This window comes from Lepus europaeus, chromosome 23, assembly GCF_033115175.1.
Source record: "Lepus europaeus isolate LE1 chromosome 23, mLepTim1.pri, whole genome shotgun sequence".
Classification (NCBI taxonomy): Eukaryota; Metazoa; Chordata; class Mammalia; order Lagomorpha; family Leporidae; genus Lepus; species Lepus europaeus.
This window is the reverse complement of record NC_084849.1, coordinates 12,910,241-12,933,291: the sequence shown is the minus strand read 5'-3', so window position 1 is coordinate 12,933,291 and position 23,051 is coordinate 12,910,241. Positions and strand designations below refer to the sequence as shown.

Here is a 23,051-nt window from a genome sequence, read left to right as displayed (position 1 = left end):
TTGCCAAAAAACTGGAAATTAAACCCACAATGAGCTATCACCACATACCCATTAGAGCAGCTATTATCTAAAAGATGAAAGATGACAAGTAATGTGAGGATGTGAAGAAAACAGAACCCCTGGCTGGTGCCGTGGCTCAACAGGCTAATCCTCCGCTTTGCGGTGCCGGCACACTGGGTTCTAGTCCCGGTCGGGGCGCTGGATTCTATCCTGGTTGCCCCTCTTCCAGGCCAGCTCTCTGCTATGGCCCGGAGTGCAGTGGAGGATGGCCCAAGTGCTTGGGCCCTGCACCCCACGGGAGACCAGGAGAAGTACCTGGCTCCTGTCTTTGGATCAGCGCAGTGCGCCTGCTGCGGTGGCCATTGGAGGGTGAACCAATGGCAAAAGGAAGACCTTTCTCTCTGTCTCTCTCTCACTGTCCACTCTGCCTGTCAAAAATTAAAAAAAAAGAAAACAGAACCCTTGTACACTGCTGGTGGGAATGTAATTAGTACAGCCATTAAGGAAAACTGAATGAAGGTTCTCAAACAAGTAAATACAACTACCATATGACCCAGCCACCCCAAAGGAAAGAAATGCTGAAGAGGTATATGCACTTCTGTGTTCACAACCAAGACATGAAATCAATGGACAAACAGGTAACAAATATGTGTTATAGATAAACAATGGAATATTATCCAGCCTTTAAGAAGAAAGAAACTCTATCATTTTCAATAACATGGATGAACCTAGAAGATATTACATTAAATACAATAAGCCAGGCACAGAAAGACACATACCACCTAATTTCACTTATATATAAAATCTAAAAAAAAGTTTAATTCATCGAAGTAGAGAACAAAATGGTGGTTACCCAGGCTGGGGGTTGAGGAGAGGACTGGGGGAAACAACAGTCCAAGGATAGAAAATTTCAGTTGGACAGAGAAATTAGGTCAAGAAATCCTTTGTATGACACGGTGATCATAGTCCATAACAATATATTATATACTTGAAAATTATTAAGAAAGTACATTTTGCAGCTGGTGCTGTGGCGCAGCAGGTAAAGCCACCGCCTGCAGTGCTAGCATCCCATATGGGTGCCAGTTTGAGTCTTGGCTGCTCCACTACTGATCCAGCTCTCTGCTATGGCCTGTGAACAAAGTAGAAAATGGCCCAAGTCTATGGGTCCCTGCACTTGTGTGGGAGACCCAGAAGAAGCTCATGGATCCTGGCTTCGGATCAGCTCAGCTCAGCTCTGGCCATCTGGGGAGTGAACCAGTGGATAGAAGACTGACCTCTCTCTGCAACTCTGCCTTTCAAATAAATCTATCAATCTTTAAAATTAAATTTAAAAAAGTACATTTTAAGCGTTCTCACCACAAAAAATAAGCATGTGAAGTAATGTGTGTTATTTGCTTAGCAGAGCCATCCTATAAAGTATACATATTCAGAATATTATACCGCACAATAAATACAACTTTTATTTATCAACTACAAGTAATAAATTCTAATAAAAGAAAACTCAATTATATGCTCTTGGCATAAACCTTTGCCTCTCAAAGTGTGGTCAAAGCGACACTTGTGTCAGTCACCTGGTTAGAAACAAAGACCATCGGGGCTGGCACTGTGGCTTTAGTGAGTTAAGCCACAGCCTATAGCACTGGCATCCCATATGGCCTTCCGTTCGATCCTGGCTGCTCCACTTCTGATTCAGCTTCCTGCTAATGAGCCTGGGAAAAGCAGCAGAGAATGGCTCCAGTGCTTGGGCCCCTGAACCCTTGGGAGACAGGAAGAAGCTCCTGGCTCCTGGTTTTAGTCTGGCCCAGTTCTGGCTGCTGCAGCCAATTGGGGATCGGACCAGCACATGGAAGATCTCTCTGTCACTTCCTTTCTCTAACTCTCCCTTTCAAATGAAAAATAAATCAATCTTGGGGCTGGTGCTGTGGAGTACTATGTTAAGCCTCTGCTTGTGGCGCCCACATCCTATACAGGTGCCAGTTCATGTCCCAGCAACTCCTCTTACGATCTAGTTCTCTGCTTATGGGAAAGCAGTGGAAGTTGGCCCAAGGTACTCAGACCCCTGCACCCGCATGGGAGACCCCGAAGAAATCCCTGGCTCCAGGTTTCAGACTGGCCTAGCTCTGGCCACTACAGCCATTTGGGGAGTGAATCAGCAGATGAAGACTGGTCTCTCCCTCTCTGTAACTCTGCCTCTCAAATAAAACGAATCTTTTAAAAATAATAAGTCTTAAAAAAAAATGTAGACCATCAAGCCCCAACCTAGACCTTCTAACTCCGAATTTGCATTTTTATCAAGAGTCCCCCTAGATTCACATCCAAAACGAAGTTTAGTCTAGGTGATCGTCCCAGCCACTCCACTCCACTGGCATCTACCCCAGAGTGAACCCAAGGCAGGTGGCACTGATCTGCAGTCCCCTCACTGGGTCTCTATTCTCACGGGCCTCACACCAAGCAATATCAAGGGGCAACGTGCACTACATACCTAAAACCTAACTTAACTCTTCAATCCCCAGCTGACGCACAGCTATCAAGGTAACAATGGGCTTGATTTAACCAAGGGCTCACATCTTTGCACTAAAAATGGTGAGTATGGGACCTACACTGTGGCATAGTGGGTAAAGCCACCACACACAGTGCCAGCATCCCATATGGTCGCCAGTTTGAGTCCTGGCTGCTTCACTTCCAATCCAGCTCTCTACTAATGTGCCAGGGAAGGCAATGGAAGATGGCCCAAATGCTTGGGCCCCTGCACCCAGGTGGGAGATCTGGAGGAATCTCTTGGCTCTGAATAGGTCCAATTCTGACTGGTGTGGCTATTTGGGGAGTGAACCAGCAAACAGAAGATCTCTGTCTCTTTCTCTCTGCAATTCCTCCTTTAAAATAAACAATTTTTTAAAAAAATAAATAGTGGCCGGCACCACGGCTCACTTGGCTAATCCTCCGCCTGTGGTACTGGCACCCCGGGTTCTAGTCCCAGCTGGGGCACTGGATTCTGTCCCAGTTGCTCCTTTTCCAGTCCTTCTCTCTGCTGTGGCCTGAGAAGGCAGTGGAGGATGGCCCAAGTGCTTGGGCCCTGTACCCACATGGGAGACCAGGAGGAAGCACCTGGCTCCTGGCTTCAGATCAGCGCAGTGCCGGCCATAGCGGCCATTTGGGGGGTGAACCAACGGAAAAGGAAGACCTTTCTCTCTGTCTCTCTCTCTCTCTCACTGTCTAACTCTGCCTGTCAAAAAATAAATAAATAAAAATAAATAAAAAATAAATAGTAATAATAAAAAATGGTGAGTATATCAACAGCACAAGCCAGCTCCAGCCTGGCACTCACTGCCACAGGTCAGCCATAACTTGAATGCAGGGACGACAGTGCTCTGCAGCAAACAGTCGCAGAAGCAGTGTCGTGGAACACAATCCTGTAAGTTCAAGGGTGCCTTCCTTTGAGGAGAGCTGCTATCCAGTTAGCTGGTTCTGTAAAGTTCAAGGGTGCCTTCCTTTGAGGAGAGCTGCTATCCAGTTAGCTGGTTCTGTAAAGTTCAAGGGTGCCTTCCTTTGAGGAGAGCTGCTATCCAGTTAGCCGGTTCTGTAAAGTATATAACTTTACTTACAAAGTTTCTGTTACCCAGGACCTTCCTATACATTAACCACCATCTGGAAAGCTCTTGAACCCGTTAACCACAGCTTACCTGTGCACACCGTCCAAGTTCTCTCCTGCCCAGATACTGAAATATGTTGATGGCCAATTCATAAGGCAGTTGGACATCGAAGAAGGGCACATCATCCATTTCGTTCTGAGGACAAAAAAGAACAAAGCTTACAATTCTGAGATATGAAAATAACTCATGTCTGCAGCCCCTCTGAATGACTGTCCTCAGGCGGCACCAAGAGACAAGGCTGTGTCCCAGGAGCAGGCCTCTCACTGCCTCACCAAGCAGTTACAGAACCGCTGCAGGACTTGCCAGTCACACCCAGCTCCGACCCCCACAAACCTCCCCCCTACCACATTCACTTAGGAAAGCCACAGAACCCTTTGCCACAAGGCTTCAAAAAGGAGAGGCAAGGGCACCATTTCACACACTGGGTACACCACGGGAAGCTGTACAGAGATGTATGGCCGCCCCCTGGCTTGTAAGGCAAGGTGAGCAGCAGGCGGCCAAGAAAGGGAGCCTTGAAATCCAGGAAGCCACCCAGCGCCCAGGACAAGTGCCACCGCCCCCAGCTCGGTGGACACTGAGTCCACAGCTGAGGAAAGGCTGACCGAGGGCACTGAATGTTTTCATCAGAAAAAAACACAGGGCCGTGAACACGAGTGAAAAGTAAACAAACAGATGCTGCTTGTGAGGGGACACCACACCGTCCTTGGCCGCTGGAGCAGGACAGGTTTCCCAACCCTCCTGGGGGCTTAATGTGGGTTAACCTGAGGCAGCCAGTGCAAACAAAGAAGTTCTTCTTCGGTGTCATTTATTAATGTAGGGAAATTAGAGCTTGCCTGCCTTTGGATGGGCAATTAGAGATGAGGTAACAGACTTCAGTTGAGAGATAAGGCTGTCATGACGATCTTGGTAGCACAAAGAAACATGAGTGTGAAACAGAAAAAGCCAAACGTGCATATGCACCCCTCTGCCTGCTCTCAAATCCACCTGCCAAAGTGCACTCTGGTACTTGCTTCTGCAAAGCAAGAGAAAGCTGTGCTCTTTGTCCCAACAGAACTCACTTAATAAAATGCATTTTTAATAAGCTTTGGCTGACATCAGTGACTGGTTGCAAGCAAATTGTTAATTCACCATGCAAACACAACAGTCTTACATATTGCAAGGCTATAGCCTCAAAACAGACAACATCTCAGCATGTTTAAGGGACTGTGAACACTGATTTGGACATTACTAAGATTCAGTGTAAAGATTTTTCTGGAATCATATTTCTGTTCATCTAGGAGATTCAGGGCTAAAAGATAATCCAGAACATATGAAGAGAATGTGATATTCAACTGCAAAAACAGAGCAAGGCTAAGTATGAGGGCCAAAAAAGATCTCTAGAGGATACACACACACAAAAAGAGTAAGAATTGACAGGCCTCTTGGGCAAAGAAGGAACAGAATGTGAAATCAAGGGAGAAACATCGGCCATACTGAAAAAAACAGGAAAAAATCTGCAAGTGTAATTGGAAGACACAGGGGTTCTTGCCTAAAAAAATAATGGAAAGTTATTGGTCTAATGTCAGGCTAGTTCGCCTCCCACAACTAATTGGCTTCCCGCATCAACAAAGAGGCACAACTCTCTCTCAGAGTCTCATACAACTTGAGAATCCTCACCACAATGTGCAAGGGAGTCCCTGCGGCCACAGAGGGCTGTACACAAGGCAGATCACCACTTGTAACCCTGGACGACCCCCATCTACAGTAAGTGGGAAGGCCTATCTGGTAAAGACACAAGAGAAGAATGTCCCCTAACCTCATGGGACCAGAACAAAGGCAGACAAAAGCCTGCACTAGTGCAGACTGAAGTCTCGTTTAGCTTTTCACTGTCGAGACACGCCAGGCCTTGCTTTCTTCAGTGGGTCCCATTCAGGACTCACTGTGGACCAGCTTCTGCACTTGTCACTCCTGACATCACCTGCATTGTTTCCAAGTAGTCTAGTGCAGAAAAGGCACACTTCTGGTAGTGTGTCTGCCGCATGCCTGTTCATACCCCACAGTACCAGCTTGCTCGCACAGGGACGTCGTCTCCCCAGCCCTGCCATACTGTAAGTATGTGACAGCTAGTAACAGGAGTAGTGAGAAGATGGGGAAGCAGACTGTACTCAGGAGCGTGAACACTGGAAGTATCCATGGAACAGGAGTTTTTAAAAAATCATCATCAGGGCAAGTATTTAACATAGTGGTTAAAATACCACTTAATCCAGAGTGTCTGGGTTTACGCCTGCCTCCAGCTTCCTGCCAATGCGGATCCTGGGAGGGAGCAGGTGATGGCTCAAGCAGCTGGGTTCCCGCACTGACCTGGAAGAGCTATATCAAATTCCTGGTTCCCTGCTTTGGCCTGGCTCAGCTACAGCTACTGCAGGTACATGGGGAATGAACCAACAGGTGACAGCTCTGTCTCTTATAAAATAAAATTTTAAAATAATCATTTTTAAAAGGCTAGACCTGTGTAATAACTCAAGAAGCCTCTACTCTGGTGCACAGGGGATGAAAGGCTGCAAATGAGTCAGTGGTGTGTTACAGCCGCCACACCAACACACCAGAGACCCTGCGCTGGGCTCACTGGGAACGCACACATGATGATGGTGGAACATTCGTAAGTTCTGAAGGGTGACCACTGTTCCAAAGCACTGAACTGTGATTATGTAAACCACCAACGTTAAAGGGTCAAACTTTTTTTTTAAGTCACTGTACACTTAGAATTACAACTCAATAGCCGACAATGTAGTACAGCAGGTTAACCTGCCACCTGCAACACAGGTTCAAGTCCTGGCTGCTCCGCTTCCAATCCGACTCCACGCTAATGCACATGGGATGGCAGCTGAAGATGCCATCCATGTGAGAGACCCAGAGTTCCAGGCTCCTTACTTCAGCCTGACCCAGCCCCAGACGTTACAGCCATTTGGGGAGCAAGCAAGCAGATGGAAAATATCTATCTCCCCCTGTCACTGTCTTACATATAAAGTCTTTTTAAAAACTACAACTCCAAAAGATTAAACACCCATCTTTCTTATATGTAGATGACATGCCCTGCTGTTATCACTGGTTGGTTAATGGCAGGAGAAGAAACAGCCAACGTAGTAAGAAAAAAAAAAGGTACCCAGCTTAAGAAATCTGTAGACCCAAAAGGTCAAGAGATCAAATGTCAAGGTTTCATGCTGTGCCTGGAATAATTTTGGCAAGACACTGTATCAATAGCTCTTTTTTTTTTTTTTTTTAAGGGAAAGAATTTATTAGGGAAACTCAACAGACCAGAGGGAAGGGGCAAAGAAGGAAGAGAGGGAGAAGGAGAGTGTAAGAGAGAGAAGACAGAGACAAATAGCGAGAGATCAGGAGACGGAGAGAAAGGAAGAGAGAAAGAGAAGGGGGGAGGGTGTTCAGGAGCAGGTCCTTTTAAAACTTTGCCCAGGGGAGGGGAGCAGGCAGGGAAGTAGGAGCGGTGAATCCCATTAGGATGGGAGTGGAGTTGACACCGACAGTTGGGCCATGTGGCCACCTGGCTTCCAGCAATAGCAGCTGGGGTTAGAGCCTAGGATGGTGTCAGGGTGTAGATCACACCATAGATAAAACTATGCGTTGGGGCCTGTGCAGTGGCCCAGAGGGTTAAAGCCCTGGCCTGAAGTGCTCCCATCCCATATGGGCGCCGGTTCAAGTTCCGGCTGCTCCTCTTCCCATCCAGCTCTCTGCTATGGCCTGGGAAAGCAGTGGAAGATGGCCCAAATCCTTGGGCCCCTGCACCCGCATGGGAGACCCAGAGGAAGCTCCTGACTTTGAATCAGCGCAACTGCGGCTATTGCGGCCATCTGGGGAGTGAACCAGTGGATGAAAAATCTCCCTATCTCTACTCTCTCTGTAACTCTTTCAAATAAATAAAATAAATCTTAAAAAAAAAAAAAAAAAAAAGACTGTGCCTCAATGGCTCTTCTAATAGACACAATAAATGCTTGGGGAGGGGGGCAATGTGTCACTTGGGTGCCCCCTTCAGGTCAGAGAGAGCCTCTCCCCAGATGAGCAAGCTGCCTGCCATCGGCTCACAGTTTACTCTCTTCCTGGGCACTGCCCTTGCCAAGCAAGCTGTCTGGCCAAGCTGTATCTCAGAGGGCAGTCTGCCGCCCCCGAGTAGTCACTGCCTGGGCACAATGGCTGCACTCCGGCCTCAACTGAGAACCTCTCTGAAACCAACGCACTGAACCACCACCCACATGCAAATCTGCAAGTCAAGAGTTTGCTTTGCAGAAAGCTCAACCTTTTCCCCAGAGCAGCAGGCTCGACCCATCAGAGTCCCGTGACGGACACACTCAGAGGATTCTTGTGCACAACTCTAAAGACATCAGTGTAGGTAACCTACTTCCCTCTCCTTTTCCCTAAGGGAGGCACACTGGAATGCAGGTGAGACTGATATCATTATAGCAACCCGCCAACAAACTAGTGAATGTGCTATCAGTAACACAACAGAAGAGTAAGAGCTGTGAGCGTGCTGACCCCGTGGCTGAGCACACCAGTTTTTATAGGTCTGCTTGATTGAAGAAGAATGTGAAGCCACATCATAGACCGAAGCCACAGCCCAGTAACGACCGGAAGCCTACTGGCAGCAGCAGAGTATCTTCAGCCCTGAGCTGCTCTTCTACAGCAAAGAATTCGACTTGATACTGCGTGCAGAGAACACCCTGTCACCCAGGAGAAGCTATCAGAATTCCCCACCAATGGGAAGCACACAGCCATGCAAAACGCCCTGGGTTGCTTTAACTCAACTTCTATATTTACCTAAAAACATCAAAGTGGACAAAATAGCATTTCGGAAACAAAGATACTCCAGGAAATAAGGAAAGACAGTAGAAATATTAATTTAGGAAATTTTGGCCACACTATAAAAATATCAATTTGACTACAAATGTTTAGAGACTAATTTGGCATGAATCCAACCGATCCTGTGTTGTGAGACTGACCAAATTTAGGCTACAGAAGAGCCATAAATTCAAAGTAGCAACATTCCTTTAAATTTAAGGAAAAGGATCTTTTTAGTAACCCACAACCTGGCTTTTACTTCTTTGACAATGGCTCAGATGTTGGCTCTCTACCACTGCTGGTGATTCTTGTCCCATATTAACACATCAACATCACGTCTGAGTTTAAAAAAACAAAACTGCCCAGGGTCTCCCCAGACCTACTGCCCCTCACCCCTGGGTGGGGGCTCAAGAAAGCATCTTTCTCAGGGGATGCTTCTGCACACCAGAGGTGAGAAGCACAACCCTAAATCACAGGCACATACAAAACCCAATCCATCCCCTCTTGCCCAATCAAGGGGGAAAACACAAAGGGGTCATGTTACTTGCTGATTTAAAGTCAGTGAATAGCAGATTTTCCCAAAGTCTACTGGACCTACTCCAAAAATGCTGAGAGAAATGGCAAACAGATCCCTCCCACGGGAGCAGACTGGTACTCCTGTGTGCTAATGTAAGACTAATTCTGTAAATGGACTGGTTTTGTGCCTTCCCGTTGGAAATTTAATCTGCCTTCTCTTGTTTAATAAAAGAAAAGATAATTACTGAGAGCCAAATCAGTAAAAACTGAAGAAACTTGACTTGGGGTTTTGTTCTCTGTGGACATCTCCAGGGCAAACTCCAGGAAAGAGCTCTCTAGGTGGTGTTTTAAGAACTGAGAAAAGCACCCCGGGCTCAAATGAGAGATTCAGAATAACATTTCTCCTCAATCTGTGACTAATAGGAGACTGCTCCAAGGAGTTTATCTCGAAGTGCAAAGATAAACTCGTAAAGACAGTGCAAAACTGAGAAGAGGAGCCGGCACAATCTCACTCAGAAGGAATGAGTTCCAGTTTCACCTGTGTCTTCTGTGAGAAAAAAAAGACTGATTGTGAAAAGTCCCAAACACTATCCAAATAACTAGACATCCAGTTACAAACTTCAATTTGTCTCAAATTTTGTATTCCCTAAAAAAAATTTAAAATTTATTTTTACTTATTTCAAAGGCAGAGCCCACGTGAGATCATCCACCTGCTGGTTCACTCCCCACATGCCCACAACAGGCAGCGATGGCCCAGGCAGAAGGTAGGAACGCCATCTGGGTCTCTCATATGGCTGGCTGTCAGAGACCCAATTACTTGTGCAATCACCTGCTGCCTCCAGGGATGTGGATTAGTAAGAGGCTGGATCGGAAGTGGAACTGGGACTCGAACTCAAGACTCAGACTCCAACACAGGATGCAAACACCCATCCCTCAAAACACATTCTTTATGTCAAAGAAAATAAGAACATCTGAATCGCCTCTAAGTGATTGCTTCCTTCTTTCTATACTACTCATATAATTTCCTTTTTTTCTTTCTTTAGAGATTTTATTTACTTATTTGAGAGGAAGAGAGAGAGAGAGAGAGAAAGAGAGAGAGAGAGAGAGGTCTTCCATCCGATGGTTCACTCCCCAATTAGCCACAACGGCTGGAACTGCACCGATCAGAAGCCAGGAGCTTCTTCCAGGTCTCCCATGTGGGTGCAGGGACCCAAGGACTTGGGCCATCTTCTACTTCTTTCCCAGGCCCATAGCAGAGAGCTGGATGGGAAGTGGAGCAGCTGGGACTTGAACCGGTGACCATATGGGATGCTGGTACTGCAGGTGGAGGCTTTACCCTCTATGCCACATCACTGGCTCCTCATACCATTTTCTTCTTATTCTCTTTGAATTTCCCAAGTATTTCTACACTGAGCACACGATATTTTTACCAAGAAAAGCAACACATTTTAAAATAAGGTAACTGATGTCCAAAACACTATGTGAATTCAGAGCCATGCCAGTGCTGGGGTGTGATAGGCGCTGTTAGTAAATATGTCAGAAACGGCATCCACACTCAGAGCACTGAAACCTTATCGACATGAGTCACTGTCATGTGACTGCAAAAGGCAATGCAGCCCCCTAAGGCATTCCCAAGGTCATTAGTATACCAGCTATTGAGAACTTGGAAACAACTTCTCCAAAGAAACCACAAAGAGTGGTTAAATTCCCAAGCAGTCCACAAATCTCTTAACATTTAACCTACTCCCCGTGCTGGCTAGGACAAAGAGCCAAAGGTATTCACTAAATATTTGTTGACTGCACAAGCGGATCCTGGAGCTGAACTGTAGAATCTAAGCAGCCCAGTGCCTTGCACACAGATGTGCAATAAACATCTATAAGATTTGATATATTTTCTTTACTTTTTTAAAAACAAGAATAGGTTTTCCAACTCAGACACATTCTCCTTCACCACCTTCTGCATGACTGTCCTGGGGACCCTGGCAGGGGAGGTTGATGGGGGCTGGCGTGGCGCAGTGGGTTAAGCCACCACCTACAACACCTGCATCACGTATCAGAGTGCTAGTGTGAGTCTCGGCTACTCCACTTCTGATCCAACTCCCTGCTAATGTGTCTGGGAAAGCAATGGAAGATGGCCCAAGTACGTGGGCCACCGTACCCACGTGGGAGATCCGGATCATGTTCCGGGATCCTGGCCGTAACCTGGACAAATACTGGCCATTGAGACCATTTGGAGAGTGAGCCAGAAAATGGAATATCTCTTTCTGTCACTTCTGCTTTTCAAATAAGTAAATTTTAAAAAGAAAAGGGGAGTGGGGTAAGAAAGGCAAGCCTAAAGAATTAGGGCAAGAGTGAGTGCTGGGGGATCCCGGGGGTTGGGCGTGCAGTGAAGGAAGTTGCTGTGAAGCAAAAAGACTGGACCTTTGCTTGCAAAGTCCCTTTTTAGTCTAAATGGGGATCAGAACTTTTAAGACACAGAAAGGGGAAAGACAAGGGAGGAGGAACTTCAGCCTTGCAGCCAACTGGGGAGTGAACCGGCGGATGGAAGACCCCTCCCTCCCTCCTTCTCTCGCACACACTCTCTCTCTCTCTGCCTCTCCTTCTCTGTGTAACTCTTTCAAGTAAATAAATCTATCTTTTAAAAAATCAATCAAGAGCTCTCCCTATCCCCTCCATCACTCCTCCCAACATTTGTGGAGTGACCAATGGATGAAAGGTCTCTTGGTCTTTCAAATCAAATAAGAATAAAAATAAATTTAAAAAGACAAAGAGTACCAAGACAACAGAGCACTTACCCAGCGCAGGGCCCTCTGAGCATGGGCGTGCAGCCACAGGGTGCGTGCCCACCAGGGCACCCTGGAACCTGCACCCTCACACCTCCTTTCGGTCTCCGTGAAATACAATCTTCCCAGAAGGGCTTTCTGCCATGGCGCCATTTAAAATTACAGCACCTCTCACAGCACAGGCACATCCTGTCCCTCTGACCTGCCTTATTTTTCCCCAGAGCATCTAATGTCCAGCAATTATTCACCCACTGTCCAGCTTCCTGGTCCCCAGAATGTGAGACCCAGGAGGGCACAGGCTGTGTTCCGTCCCGTTCACGGCTGGGTGCTCAGCGCTGAGAACAGTTTCTGCTACTGCGAGGCCCCCGACTGAGCATCTGTACAAGGCAGGCGAGAAGCCAGCAGAACCTTCCAATGAAGGAATGATCTAAGTTACACGCTGTTCTGGTATACAGAGCCCATTTCAAAAGGACTCCAAGGAGAGACCTAATTCATGAATAACGTGAGGGCACTGACAACCAGGACTTTTAGTTGGAGGAAAGGCAGAAATCTGCAGGGATCAGGGAAGAGAACATAGGAGACGGAATTCAAGCTGAGCCTTAAAAGGAAGCCAAAGAACAGCAGAGAGGGAAGAGTTATTCTAGGAGGTCACGGAACAAGTGCATATGTGACCTGGTTTGCTGTTGTGTTTTATATGAACCGGACCAGGACTGTTCACAGAAGAACTTCCTTATTTGCTCCTAACTTAAAAGCAGAAGACAGGCGGGCGCCGCGGCTCACGAGGCTAATCCTCTGCCTTGCGGCGCCGGCACACCGGGTTCTAGTCCCGGTCGGGGCACCGATCCTGTCCCGGTTGCCCCTCTTCCAGGCCAGCTCTCTGCTGTGGCCAGGGAGTGCAGTGGAGGATGGCCCAAGTCCTTGGGCCCTGCACCCCATGGGAGACCAGGAGAAGCACCTGGCTCCTGCCATCGGATCAGCGCGGTGCGCCGGCCGCAGCGCGCCTACCGCGGCGGCCATTGGAGGGTGAACCAACGGCAAAGGAAGACCTTTCTCTCTGTCTCTCTCTCACTGTCCACTCTGCCTGTCAAAAAAAAAAAAAAAAAAAGCAGAAGACAGTTAAGCACGGAATTGATCTTGCTGGCTGCACAGATAAAGGCTCTGACAAGTTAAACGTTGATAGTCAGGGCCGGTGCTGTGCCGCAGTGGGTAAAGCCACCGGCTGCTAGTGCCAGCATTCCATATGAGAGCCGGTTTGAGTCCCAGCTGCTCTACTTCCGATCCAGCTCTCTGCTATGACCTGGGAAAGCAGTAGAGGATGGCCCAAGTGCTTGGGCCCCTGCACCTGTGTGGGAGACCCGGAAGAAGCTCCAGGCTTCGGATTGGCCCAACTCCAGACGTTGTGGCCATTTGGGGAGTGAACTAACTGGTGGAAGACTTTCTCTCTCTCTCTCTCTCTTTCTGTATCTCTGTCAAGTAAGTTGATTAATTAAAAAATAAATGCTAATGGGGCCAGTGTTAGGGCACAGCAGGTAAAGCCACCACCTGCAGTGCCAGCACTCCATATGGAAAAAAAAAAAGTTGATAGGGAGTGATACATATTGGCCTGCAGTATTAAAACTTGTGGCACATTTGAAAACCCCCATCTTAAAGCTGAAGGTTCTGAATGCTCACAAGGGTTCTAACAACTCCAGATCCTCTTCATAAAGTTGCTGTTGCAAGGCAGCAATTCTGCCCTGTTTCAACTCAATGACCATTGGGGCCTTCCTGCACTGAGGGGGGAGGGGAGAGCATAAAACAGCAGACTCTTTCCTCCAGGAATTCCCAACCCATGGGGGAGGGAGGCTGGGGGCTTGTCATGGTAAGTTTCAGCAAAGAGGAAGTGATACCTTGACAGACAAACTGCAAGCACAGACCATGTAAGCTGAAAACTTCCTACCACAATGTTGCCATGTGTGACACACTGCAGGCCGCCTAAGTACAGACATAACATTTGATAATGAAAATCAACAACTGCGCTACTGGATTATGTTTTTAGGCATTATTTATCATTATCATTATTTTAAGAGTACACTCCCAGTTATTAAACAAACAAACAAAGACCGGGGCAGTGTTGTGGCATAGCAGGTTAAGCCATTCCAGCTGCTCCACTTCCAATCCAGATCCCTGCTAACAGCCTGGGAAAAGCAGCAGAAGATGGCCCACAGATGAAGTTCCTGGCTCCTGGCTTCGGCCCAGCCCTCGCTTTGCAGGCATCTGAGGAATTAACCAGTGGTAGAAGATTCTTTCTTCATCTCTCTCTCTGAAACTCTTTCAAAAAAATAAATAAGTATTAAAAAAAAAAAAACCTAATGACTGTAAATAGCGTACGGTTGTTATGTGGACAGCAGCCCCATACACCTGTGTCTCTGGCCTGACTCAAGAGCCTCACCAGGTGACTGACAGTGACACCATCGAAGTTTGGTGAGTGCACGCTATGCCATTTGCACAGGGACATCCACTAACACATTTCTCAGAACATGCCCCTGTTACGTGATGCATATCTGCATGGTCAACAGAAAAACGTGCATGCCCACAGCACTGCTTCACCCGACTAAAGTGGACCTGTGTTGCTGCTGCTTCTGTTCAACATCTGTTCTCCCTTTTTTATTTTGACAGACAGAAAGGTCTTCCTTCCGTTGGTTCACCCCCCCAAATGGCTGCTACGGCCAGCGCGCTATGCCAATCTGAAGCCAGGAGCCAGGCACTTCCTCCTGGTCTTCCACGTGGGTGCAGGGCCCAAGCACTTGGGCCATCCTCCACTGCCTTCCCGGGCCACAGCAGAGCTGGACTGGAAGAGGAGCAACCGGGACTAGAATCCAGAGCCCATATGGGATGCCGGTGCCACAGGCGGAGGATTAACCAAGTGAGCCATGGCGCCAGCCCCTCTCCCTTTTTTTTTTTAACTTTTTTTTTTTTTTGGACAGGCAGAGTGGATAGTGAGAGAGAGACAGAGAGAGAAACGTCTTCCTTTTTGCCGTTGGTTCACCCTCCAATGGCCGCTGCATCTCGCTGATCTGAAGCCAGGAGCCAGGTGCTTCTCCTGGTCTCCCATGCAGGTGCAGGGCCCAAGGACTTGGGCCATCCTCCACTGCCTTCCCGGGCCATAGCAGAGAGCTGGCCTGGAAGAGGGGCAACCGGGATAGAATCCGGCACCCCAGCCGGGACTAGAACCTGGGGTGCCAGAGCTGCAAGGTGGAGGATTAGCCTGTTAAGCCACGGCGCCGGCCTTTTTTTTTTTAACTTTTTTATTTTCACTTTATCTGAAAGGCAGAGAGACAAGAGAAACGTCTTCCACTCACTGGTTCACTCCCAAAATGCCTGCATCAGCCAGGCCAAAGTAAGGAGCCTGGAACTCAACCTGAGGTCTCCCACATGAAGGGCGGAGACCCAAACACTTGAGCCATCACTGCTGCCTCCCCGGGTGCCCATTAGCAGGAAGCTGGGTCAGAAGCAGAGCCAGGACTCGAAGCAGGCACTCCAACAGGGGATATGCCAAAGCCCACCCCCTCTCTCTTCTTTTTGGAAACCACCTTCCTCCCACCCAACGTGATCTGGATGGGACTGACTCTTATCTTCAGGAGGGGGCACTGAATACAAGTCTGGCCAATTTCAACCAGTGGTTGCCTCAACGATAAAAACATGACCCAGTGCTGACAAACAAGAATTTAGGAACATGGTTTGTGCTGCAAACAACAGAAAATACATGCTCTCTTTCCCCTGAACTGCTAAGCAGACAGAATATAAAATTCAGTTGTTAGTAGTCTTTGATTCCAAAAGGGGACAGTCTGCCTGTGAACAAAGCCAACAAAAAGGGCAACAGGGTAAGAGGAGGAGGGATTTCTAGTTACTCTGTAAGCACACACAACAAGCACTACCACCTGGAGCTTCCAGTTACATGAATCAAGATGCAAGTTAGGGTCTTTTACGTGTTGTGTAGAGCCCTAAGATACCACCTCAATAAAAATGAGACCACAGGGGCCAGTGCTGTGGCACAGCAGGTTAAAGCCCTGGCCTGAAGTGCCAGTATCCCATATGGATGCCGGTTCTAGTTCCAGCTGCTCCTCTTCCAATCCAGCTCTCTGCTATGGCCTGGGAAAGCAGTTGAAGAGGGCCCAAGTCCTTAGGCCCCTGCACCCACGTGGGAGACCCAGAAAAAGCTCCTGGCTTCAGATCAGCACAGCTCTGGCCGTTGCAGCCACCTGGGGAGTGAACCAGTGGATGGAAGACCTCTCTCTGTAAATCTCTTTCAAATAAATAAGTCTTTAAAAAATTTTTAAAAATAAAAAATGAGACCACATAACCGGATAGTACCACCATGCTAAGGCCAGAAATACAACTGCAGTCATACTCAGGGGTTCCAGTATCTCCAAGAAGCCCAAGATTATGAAGCAAGAGGAATGAAGGCAAGGGAGAGCGAGCGAGCCTACGGCCTTTGGTACCCTGACCACAGCATGTCATTTCTTTCCTTACTTCAACCACACGCTGAGAAGACTATCAAGTGTCAATTTAGGTATTCAGAGTGACTTCCAAGTTTCATTTCAACTGTGCCTGTCCGTCAAAGCTTCTGGCCTCTACCCAAGCCTCAGACAGTCAAAAGCAATGCTGCCCACCTACCCTTCAAGAGGCTAACTCATTAGCTGTCCTCACTCTAGCGCGACTCTGCTTGCGGAGACTGCACCAAAAACGGGTAGAACGCACTGATAACAATCACAGTGTGCCAAGATCAGAGAAAAACTGCGGAGGGGTACGAGTAGGTGGCACCAGATTTTTTTTCTTCCCACTTTCATGTCAAGTAGCTCAGCCTCTGCTAGAGTTTCCTGGGAGTCCCAAATGGAACTAAATATCTTTTCACAAGTTGTCATGCCACAGATCAAGCAGATTCTGGGAAAGGTGCAAGACAAAGAACACAAACTGGTGAGCCAAGGCAGACAGAGCTAGAAGAAAGGTTTTTATTCGACCTGCAGTGTTCTTAGTTACCAACGACTTCAAAAGGGAAGAGTCTGGGGGGTAGGCATTGTGGCAACAGCCCCTAATTTGTTCATGCCTCTCTATATCCAGGCACTTGGCTAAGTCCTCACTGGCTGAGCCTGGCCATATGATGCTTTGGCCAACATGACAGTAGCAAGCATGGCCCAGGGAGACTTCAAAAGCACTTGCACACTGGGACCTGCCCTCTTGCTACTCTCGTAACTCTTAGAAGGCCCACTTGGGCCAAGCTGTTGGACAAGGAGATACTCATAACCCAGACACACTCACACACACACAGCCAACTACCACCAACCCCAGGCAGCAGAGCTAAAAGGAGCCCAGCAGTTAATTTCAGGCACAGGTGCGAACCTACCCAAGTGCAGCCACACTGCAAAACGGTGAGCTGAATAAATGATGGCTGTTTTAAGCCATAGTTGTACTATCCAGTACAAACTGATAAAAATACACACTCCTGATGTTTTTAAAATCTAGGAATGGGCATTGTGGTACAGCTGGTTAAGCAGCCACCTGTGATGACCACATCCCATACCTGAGTGCCAGTTCTAGTTTAGGCTGCTGTGTATCAACCCAGCTTTCCGCTACTGCATTCTCGGAGGCAGCAGGTGAATGTCCAAGTACTCGTGTCCCTACGCCTACACAGGAGACTCGGTGGATCTGGGCTCCTGGTGTCATCGTGGTCCTGCCCTAGCTATCCTAGGCATGGGGGGCGGGGGGGGGGGGGCGTGGAGTGGAGAATACAGCAGCAGATGAAAGCTCTCTCTCTTGCATTTGCTCCACCTTTGAGTAGATGAAAATAAATATTTAAAAAAACTTATATCTAGGGGCCAGTGCTGTGGTGTAGTGGGTAAAGCTGCCGCCTGCAGTGCTGGCATCCCATATGGGTGCCGGTTCGAGTCCTGGCTGCTCCACTTCTGATCCGGCTCTCTGCTATGACCTGGGAAAGCAGTAGAAGATAGCCCAGGTCCTTAGGCCCCTGTATCCATGTGGGAGACCCAGAAGAAACTCCCGGCTTCAGATTGGCTCAGTTCTGGCCGTTGTAGCCATTGGGGAGTGAACCAACAGATGGAAGACCTCCCTCTCTCTCTGCCTCTTCCTCTGCCTCTCTGTAACCCTGCCTTTCAAATAAATAAATCTTACACACACACACACACAGAGCTCACAACACTGGGACCACATTCCTACATGGCAAGCATGCTTTTCTGTTTGTCACTCTACCACCACACCCACGAGAGGATCAAGTTCAGCTGCCATATGTCATCTCCGTTGGCTGTTACTTATGGTAAAGTAAAATACCATGTTCCACCAACTCAATTTACTACATAAGTGAGAAAACCAATACAACCAATTGGGAAAATTGTTTGCCAATATCTACCAAGGGAGATACATGCTGCAATCCAGCAACTCTAAGTTAAAACCTAAGAAAAATGTGCACACATGTTCCAAAAGATGAACACAATGCTCACAGCAGCCCTGTTCCTGATAGCCCCAAACCGGCCATTAACTAGCTATCTAGAACGTCCACCATACGACTACTGATGAATAAACAAAATGTGGTATCATTAGAGGATTCAATCTCACACACAAGGCTTTGCACAAGAACCCAGACACAAGAGTTTAGGACATGATCCCATTTACACAGTTCAAAACAGACGAACTGTGTTAGCAAGCAGGCTGGAGGTTACCCTGGGGTGGAAGAGAACACGTGGAGGTGAAGGGCGGTGCTGTTCTGGGATCTGGGTATGCTTACATGGATGTATACACGCCTGAAAACTTGTTGAGTAGTACATTTATGATCTGTACACTTCAGTTCAAAGTTTGATTTAAAAAAAAACTTGGGGGTCGGTGCCGTGGCTCACTTGGCTAATCCTCCACCTTGTGGCGCTGGCATCCCTTATGGGGCCGGGTTATAGTCCCAGTTGCTCCTCTTCCACTGCTCTCCCCGGGCCACAGCAGAGAGCTGGACTGGAAGAGGAGCGACCAGGACTAGAACCCGGGGTGCCGGCGCCGCAGGCGGAGGATTAGCCTAGTGAGCCACGGCACCAGCCAACGACTTTATTTATAGTAGTGTCACTCAAGGTTGTAAGGTGGTGTGTGTTTGTGCTTAAAGGAGACTTGCTGTATGAGACAGTCCCTTTTTATTTTTTAACGTTTATTTTCATCTATTTGAAAGGCTGGTGGAGACAAAGAGATCACTGGTTCATTCCCCAAACACCCCCAACAGCCAGGGCTGGGCCAGGCTGAAGCCAGGAGTCCAGAAATCTGGGTCTCCCACAGGGGTGGGAGGGGCTCACACACTTGAGCCACCATCCGCTGCCTCCCAGGATGCACTGGCTGGAAGCTGGATCAGAAATGGAGTGGTGGGGACTCAAACCAGCAGTGTACTACGGCATACTACAATATGAGCACGGCAAGTGGTGGCTGAACTCACTGCGCCACAACATCCACCCTGCAAGGTGTTCTCAAACATCACGGGTGCCAAGGCTGGCTGCAGCACCCAGTGGCACCTGGCGTGATGCTTCGGAGGGGGCAGGGCACCCACAGGCGTGTGCTGCAGGCTTCTCCACGCGACCCAGGACACTTGATTCTGATGGACTCCCTGGAGAGGAACCTTTTGTTTTCAGAATATTCCATTTCCTTCTCCATTATTTTTGGTCTACTGCCTATCCCTCAGAAATGTCATGGCTGAAAGGCCTTGCGAACACGGTCCTCTGACCAAATCTCCCATTGGCCGAGGCCCCAACCTGCACTTAGCAAGGCCTCAGGTGATTCACACGCCTGGGGAGAGTGGAAGTCCAAAAGACTTGGATTCGAATCCAACCCCCCAAGTTTATCCGCTGAGTAACCCCAGAAAAATGACAAGAAACTCGTCTGTCTTCATTTGTGAAAGGACAGTTAACAGCTCTCACAGGATGGCTACGCTAGAATCAGAAGTGGGGCACAGGACCAGACACTTGGTGAAATTCAAAACTGCTATTAATGTTACTTGAGTAAAAAACTACATGCTACATAAAATCATGTCATTACTTCTTGGAACAACTTTCAGTTACAGGATCATTCCCAATGGGAAAACTGTAAAGATGGGGCCAGCGTTGTGGTACAGTGGGTTAAGCCGCTGCCTGCAATGCTGGCATCTCACTCAAGCACCAGCTGCTCCACTTGTGATGCAGCTCCCTGCCAATGCACCTGGGGAAACAGCGGAAGAGGGCCCAGTGCTTGGCTCCTGCACTCACATTTGAGACCCAGAGGGAGTGCCAAGCTCCAGGCTTCAGCTTGGCCCCCTTAGGGCTCCTGGGGAGTGAACCAGCAGCAGGTGGAAGATCTGCTTCCCCCGCCCCCAACCCCTTCTCTCTGTAACTCTGCCTTTCAAAGAATTCAGTCTTTACAAAAAACACCTGTAGGGGCTGGCGCTGTGGTGTAGCAGGTTAAGCCTCCTCCTGCAACACCAGCATCCCATATGGGCACCCATTTGAGTCCCGGTTGCTCCACTTAGGATCCAGCTGCCTGTTGATGCACCTGGGAAGGCAGTGGAAGAAGGCCCAAGTCCTTGGGTCCCTGCGCTCACATGGGAGAACCAAATGAGGCTCCCAGCTTTGGCCTGGCTTGGCCCAGCCATTTGGGTCTCTCTATGTCTCTCCCTCTCACTTTATCTCTGCCTTTCAAATAAATAAAATGAATCTTTTAAATAATAAAAAAAAAAAGATTTCCTTTGAGCCTGATTATAGCAAACCAGGCTAACTCTGAACGTGGGAGCCGTGGATGCGTCTCCGGTGATCCCGATTCTGCCAGCCTGGCGAACGAGGCTTTTTTAACCAAGACTCCCAGACTCCCTCCTGCTTCTCCAAGGGATCTCCGCCGCCCCCCCAAAATTAAAAAAAAAAAAAAAACAATTAAGACTCTTCGTTCTTACAGCAGCCAGCGGCACCGCTAAGACTCTTCTTCCTTTTTTCCCCTCTTAAGTAACAGACACAGAAAAATTAAGTAGCCAACAGTACACCAAAGAAGTCAAAACTCCTGCTTGTCCATTTCTCGCGTCCTCTTGCTAAAAGTTCAGGATTTCTCAACCGCACACCTGTTGATGTTTGGGGCTGGTGTGCCTTGGGGCAGCCGTCCTGAGCACTGCGAGACAGTCACGGACACGCACACGCGTGCACACACACGCACACACACACACACGCACACTCCCCGGCTGACCGCCCCCAGAACGCCAGGCACCGCCGAGACTGGGGGGGCAGCCGGACCCCGGGGCACCGTCCACGCGCCGCTCCTCGGTTTTCCCCCCACGACCGGGAGCACGCCGAGTTTTTCTGCCACTCGTGGCGGGGCCGGGTCAGGGGGGCGGGCCCGCGCCGGGCCTGGGCAGGTGGCGACGCCACTCACCAGGTCGCGGATGAGCTGGTCCACCAGCGCCTCGCCGCCCCCAGCGCCCTCGCGGACCGGGGGGGAGCGGGAACGGCTCGCTGCGTCCGACCTCTCGGCCCGCGTCGCCCGCGCCCCGGGGGGCCTCCCCGCGCCCTCCAGGAGGCCCTGGGCCAGCGCCAGGTATCCCGAGGCCTGCTCGCCGCGCCCGGGGTTCACCTCGGGCCGCCGGGGCCGCCGCTCCGCAGCCTCGGGCCGCCGCCGCTTCCTCAGCGCCTGAGCCTGCGCCAGCTCCTCCTGCCAGCGCCGTCGGAACTCCTCCAGGCTGCGGTCATCCATCGTCGCAGCTCCGGACTCCGCGTCCCCCGCCGCCGCCCCCAGGTGCCACGGGACAGTCCCTCCGCGGGAAGTGTCCGCCGCAGCCGGAAACCGCCGGGGCGTCGCTTTTGGGTTCCGGATGGGTGGCCACGCCCCCTCGCCACGCCACGCCCCTTCACGCTGCGCAGGCGCGCACATGGCTGCTCGCCGTGCGGCTCCCCGGATGCGCGGGCCGGCTCGAGGGGCGCGCTAGTGTTTTGCCGAGCAGGGACTTTGTGCCCTGCCTGTGTTCCTGCATTGAGCAAACTTGCATTTAAGGCTGTAAAAGCGAAACCAAACCTCTTGGAGTTGACATTCAGGCGGGCGGGTGAGGAGGCGTCGTCGGAGCTGGAGAGCTGGCTGGGGCCTGGGCTGGCGTGTGGCCCGCATCCCACAGGGGAGCGCACCCTGGGAGGCAGCCGCCAGGGCTCCGGGACCTGGGTCCCTGCCGCCCACGGGGGAGCCCTGGATGGGGCTCCTGGTGCCTGGCTCTCGCCTAGCCCAACCCTGGCCGGTTCAGCCATGTAGGGGGCGAACCAGCAGATGTGTTAAAAAAAAAAAAAAAAAAAAAAAGATGTAAGATGGGGTATAAGCGTCCAATACAAGTAAATTTTTTTTCTCTGAAGGTTTTATTGTGCGCAGAGTTGGAGAGGGAGGTCAGTCTTTTTCGACAGCTGCTTTCCTCCTGGGGGCCAGGTCACTGCTCAGCTCCTTAGGTTCCTGTTGGTACACATGTGTGTTCCCCCTTTTTCTTGATGCACTTGATAGCCCTGTTGACCTTGGAGACCTCCAAGGTGTACCCCCAATAAGGGGCAAAGCCACACACATCTGGGACCATGTCCTGGTGAGGCTGTACCTTAGCTTACTCAAGTTCATGGTCACTTTGTGCCCTTCGTGGAGTCCCACGGACATAGCCTAACACAGACCTTTGGCCACTGGTCGTCAGTGTCTGCTGCCAAAGAAACCCGTGTTTTCATAATGATAATTAAAATAATAACCTATTTCTCCCAAAACATTCAGCAAACATCTCACCTTATCCTGGATATCTTCTATATGGAATTCCAAGGATCGGTCAAGCTTGCTTTATCAACTTGAGCCAAAAGCCAAGCCTAGCACTCATACGAATGCCCATGTTGAGTCCCTGTTCCGCTTCTGATCCAGCTTTATGCTAATGTGCTTGGGAGACATCCAGTGATAGCTCAAGTACTTGAATCCCACATAGAAGACCCACATGGAGTTCCTGCTTCCGATTTCTAGCCTTGGCTGTTGCAGTCATTTGGGAAGTGAGCCAGAGGATGGAAGATATTCTCTCTCTCTCTCTCTCTCTCTCTCTGTCCCCCCGCCTCCAGCTCTGTCTTTCAAGTATGAATAAAAGATAACCTGAAAGGCAGAGTTGGAGAGATACAGATCTTCCATCTACTGGCTCACTCCCCAAATGGGAGCAACAGCTGGAACTGGGCCAGATGGAAGCCAGGAGCCAGGAGCTACTTCTTGATGTCTCACATGAGTGCAGGGGCCCAAGCACTTGGGCCAT

The 23,051-nt window shown here is 49.4% G+C and overlaps 1 protein-coding gene across 4 annotated transcripts in view; it reads right to left on the bottom strand.

The window, feature by feature from the left end:
• The window catches only part of FBXW8 (F-box and WD repeat domain containing 8), a 123,835-nt gene extending 102,263 nt beyond the window's left edge, over positions 1-21,572 (bottom strand). For 3 of the 4 annotated variants that reach the window (XM_062182002.1, XM_062182003.1, XM_062182004.1), the window contains exons 1-2: positions 21,182-21,572; positions 3,681-3,785 (exon numbers count right to left, since the gene is read on the bottom strand). In XM_062182002.1, coding sequence (XP_062037986.1) covers positions 3,681-3,785; positions 21,182-21,499 — 423 coding nt within the window. In that variant the 5' untranslated portion in view covers positions 21,500-21,572. The remainder of the gene's footprint in view (positions 1-3,680; positions 3,786-21,181) is intronic. The other variant, XM_062182005.1, reaches the window with a different exon arrangement.
• Positions 21,573-23,051: the final 1,479 nt, after the last annotated feature.